General features: G+C 44.0%; 1 protein-coding gene across 1 annotated transcript; it reads left to right on the top strand.

Moving 5' to 3' along the window:
• The first annotated feature begins 242 nt into the window (after positions 1–242).
• On the top strand, positions 243–4,024 carry LOC149332771 (uncharacterized). The gene is made up of 3 exons (XM_089557555.1): positions 243–502; positions 1,013–1,133; positions 3,647–4,024. Exons 1-3 carry the CDS (start codon positions 243–245, stop codon positions 4,022–4,024), a joined length of 759 nt encoding a protein of 252 aa, XP_089413681.1.
• Positions 4,025–4,376: the final 352 nt, after the last annotated feature.

The following is a 4,376-nucleotide window of genomic DNA, read 5'->3' as shown; positions in this document are numbered from 1 at the left end:
CCTTGGCTCAGTGTACTGCGGCATGCGCAAAGCAGCAAACTAAAAAAAGCCCTCCAAATAAAACTGGAGACGCATTAAACACACATATAAGAATAAAACAAAACAACATGGAGGTTTACTTAGTTATTAACGTGTATTCTGTCTAAGGTTCTGTCTACCTTGGTTCTGTGTTGTGATCACGTGACCACGTGATCACGTGATTTAAGACTATCCCGCGAAAGTGCGAACAGCGCATTAGCAGCATGGAAGCGACCGGACAAAGTACGGCAGCGGCGCAGTGCGGCCCCGTCGTGGCCAGGCGCTTCATGTGGACCGAGGCGATGAATAATCTTCTCATTGATCTATGGGAAGATTACCTCCCACAGCTTCGAGCTCAGAAGCATAACGCGTCTGTGTACTCGGAGATAACGGAGCGTTTCAACGAGCTGATTGCCAACATGAGCTGTCTCGTTACAGTCAAGCAGGTGCGGCAGAAGCTTGAGAATTTGAATCAACAGTACACGTAAGTGACTGCATGTTAATAATTCATCAATACAAAACTTTGCTGCTTAAAGCGTTTTGTAGCGAAAGCAACACCAAGCTAGCAGAAGCGCATTTCACGGTGCCCAGCGCCGTACCACGTGCGGCACTTGCTCGCTGGGCAGGTGCGCCGACTTTTGTCTGCGCCGCTCCTTAATTTAATGGGAAGAAAATGCGCAGGAAACGTGCAGTATGTGTCTTTCTGCTCGGGGGTAGAAACTTGATTTACTCCAAAAATTTGAAACTTGATTAACTTGATTTGATTTTGCAGAAACTTGATTTTACTCGGTGAATATCAATTTTAAATAAAATAATGTTCCACAGTTGTTCGTGCATTGCTCGCAGTAAAAAAAAAACAACGAAATGTCCATTTTTATGGTGCACCGAAAGAACCCCATAGTTGCGTACATTACCACTCAATACCTTGAATGAGAAGAAATGTTGCTACCAAATTTATGAGGCAACTGCTGTTTATTCTCCTCTTTATTTACAGAAAGCGCGTGAGATGCGCAACCGGTTCTGGGGCCATCCAGTGGCCTTATTTCTACCGGCTGCATAGGTTTCTGGGGTCGCTTCCATGCAACGACGGAAGCCTCTTGGAAGGAAGTTTACAGGTGTGTCAGTTATGTGTTCCGTGAGGTGAAGATTGGGATGTGATTTTTAAATCAAACAAACCGTTTTATTCTTGCAAAGGCACAGTATTTATTTTATTTTTATTTAGTAAGGAACCCACAGCGCCGTGGCATTACAGTGGGGGGGGGGGGGGGGGGGGGGGGGGCAATGTACAAAAAAGAAGCACACATGACACCTCCGCTCGCAGGCAGAGTTACAAGCATAAAGCGTTCGCCATGTACATCTCACTTCAAAAGAACACATCACAATTCCATCACATCATTAAAGAACGAAAGAACGCATCATTTGATGTCACACTCACAACATCGCTCGGTAGTCTGTTCCATTCTCTAATGGTTTTCGGAAAAAAAGACATTTTAAACAATTCAGTTTTTGCCGCGAATTCGCGGACTTTAAAAACATGGTCAACACGGTTGGATCTATAAAAAGGCTCCTGCACATACCTTTCGCGTTCAACCCGAACAGTTGAATAATAAACAGTATGAAATAGCTTCAGACGCAACTTCTTTCGGCGCGTGTCAAGCAATTCCCAGTTGAGTGCATCCTTCGTACGCGATGCACTGTAACGAGCCCCGCGAGTTCCAGACACGAAACGAGAGGCAATGTTCTGCACCCTCTCCAACTTATCTTTATCTCTAGCAGTAGGCGGGTCCCAGACAGTGCACGCGTAGTCCAGAACCGACCTGACATAAGTCTTGAATAAAATGTCACGACATGACAGTGGAAAAGTGCTTGCATTTCGGCGAAGAAATCCCAAGTTTCTGCATGCTTTAGCAGAGACATAATCGACGTGACGGCGCCAGCTCAAATCAGGAGTAAAATAAACGCCTAGACATTTAAATTCGAATACCTGTTCTAACATTGTGTTCCTAATAACATATGAATACACATCAGGGTTTTTCTTTCTTGTAAACTTCATATGGACAGTCTTGGACAAATTCAAATTCATATTCCTTTTAACGCACCACTCTGAGATTCTGTTCAAATCTTCTTGGAACATTTCAGCATCTCGATCACTAGTGACAACACTATAAAGAATGCAGTCATCCGCAAATAACCGCATTTGGGATACTATTCCGTCACCAATGTCATTCACGTAGAGCAGGAACAATAGTGGTCCTAACACGGAGCCCTGGGGAACACCAGACACAACCTGCACTCTTTGAGACTCGGCGCCATTCATAACCACAAACTGCTGCCGTAAACATAGGTAATCATTTACCCATGATATCACTTGAGGGCTAATATTGTAAAAAGACATTTTTTGAATTAGCAAAGAATGCGTCACGGTATCAAAGGCCTTTTTAAAGTCCAAAAACACGCAGTCCACGCTAAGTCGCCTGTCCAGTGCCTCAGCCAGATCGTGCGCAAATTCAGTCAGCTGCGTAGTACACGATAGGCCCCTTCGAAAACCATGCTGACGAGGATTAAACAATGAATGTGCGTCCATATGTGCTGCTATACTGGTGAACAAAATATGTTCGAGTGTCTTGCACGCAACTGAAGTTAGAGATACCGGTCTATAATTTGATACAGTGTTGCGAGGGCCAGATTTGTAGATTGGCACAACACTTGCAATTTTCCAGTCATCTGGAAGGCAGGATTCTTCAAGAGATTTTTCAAAAATTATCTTTAAGTAGGGTGCAACCGACTCAGCACACAGTTTGTAGAATTTGTTTGGCAAGTCATCAGGACAACCAGCCTTAGCAATGTTCAGATTCTGCAACAGAGACTGTATACCGTTGATGCTGATCACAACATCATCCATAACACTCGCCACTGGCTGGAAACTCTGGGTATTCATATCAGCATGTTCGATTTCAGAGCTGAAAACAGAGCTGAAATATTTGTTAAAGAACTCAGCTTTTTGTGCATCATCATCAACAAAGGTGTCACCAGAAACAAGAGGTGGTATAGTTACAGAGTCTTTGCCATTTCTCTTTACATGTTTCCAAAATTCCTTTGGATTTTCTTTTAATTTCGTCTCCATTGAAATGCCAAACGAATTCTTTGCAGCTGCCACAGCAACTTTCATTCTTCCGGCAATTTCCTGCAGCTTGAACCAATTCTCACGCGTCGCATTTCCTTTAAATTTAACGTAAACACGTTGCCTTTTGCGCGTAAGACTGCGTAGCTCCCGAGTAAACCATGGTTTGCTTTTACTCCTCCTTTTCGTTAATATCCATGCCGGAACAAAGCACTGCCTCAGTTCAAACATCTTATCCTTAAATCTAGACCATAGTTCAACCACTCCAGAGTTATCGGCATGCGTTTCAAAGATCGTTCGGTACTTATTCAACTCTTCGTTTATCTCCCTTACGTTTGCTTTTTCATAGTTATATACTCGCCTATGTGCTGTACCAGCGCTCCTTACATGTTCAACTTTCATTTCACAAAGCACAGCACTGTTGCAAAGAAGTTGCAGTAAAAAGCAATGTGACACAACAGCACAAGGAAGTGTACTGGGTTGCTTATGCCAATGTTACTCTTTTAGGTGGAACTGGTAACAGAAATGTCAGCCGGTGCAGAAGTGCTGGCGTCCGCAGAAGAGGAGGTGGCGGAGACAACTGCTCTGGGCACCGACGAGGTGTGTGAAAGTGGGAGACCATCCCTGGCAGGGAGCAGCAATTCAGATGGGCCTGCAGCAGCAACGAATGGAAGACAGAGTAACCAAAGAGAAAAGCGCAAGAGAGGCTCTGCATTCGACAGGCTGATGAATGCCTATGAAACTGAGGCCAAAAGAGCAGCTCTGCTATCGCAACAAGAACTAAAAATAGCCAGAAAAGCTAACCGTTTGCAGCAAGAGGCAAACAACATACAGAGAGAGTTGCTTAAAGTTGTGTCTAGGTATTTTCAAAGCCCAGATCAATAAAGTGCAAAGGCATGAGCACGTCTTTTTTTTTTTGTTGCTGACAGTCTATTACTGCACAGCAATATAAAACAGTTTTTCCGGTAAGATGATGCACAACCACTTGTCGTTATATAAATTTTATAAGGTCTGAAAAGATTCCAAAACAGAGAGTGGTAAAACTTACGCATTCATGGCCAGGAGATGCCTTGCCAGAGCACCTCGAACTCTCTCAGCGGGTACACTTGTGGTGCTGCTGACGTTCACTGGCTGTGGGAGCTCACTTCCAAGTTCCTCACTCCAGTGGCTGTCACATTCATCGCGCATTTGCTCGCAAATGTTATGAAGTACGCAACACGTTTTAACAATACAATTG

This window comes from Amblyomma mixtum, chromosome 8 (assembly GCF_055824585.1).
Source record: "Amblyomma mixtum isolate Tamu chromosome 8, ASM5582458v1, whole genome shotgun sequence".
Classification (NCBI taxonomy): Eukaryota; Metazoa; Arthropoda; class Arachnida; order Ixodida; family Ixodidae; genus Amblyomma; species Amblyomma mixtum.
The sequence above is the reverse complement of the archived record's forward strand: the minus strand, read 5'-3'. Positions and strand labels throughout refer to the sequence as shown.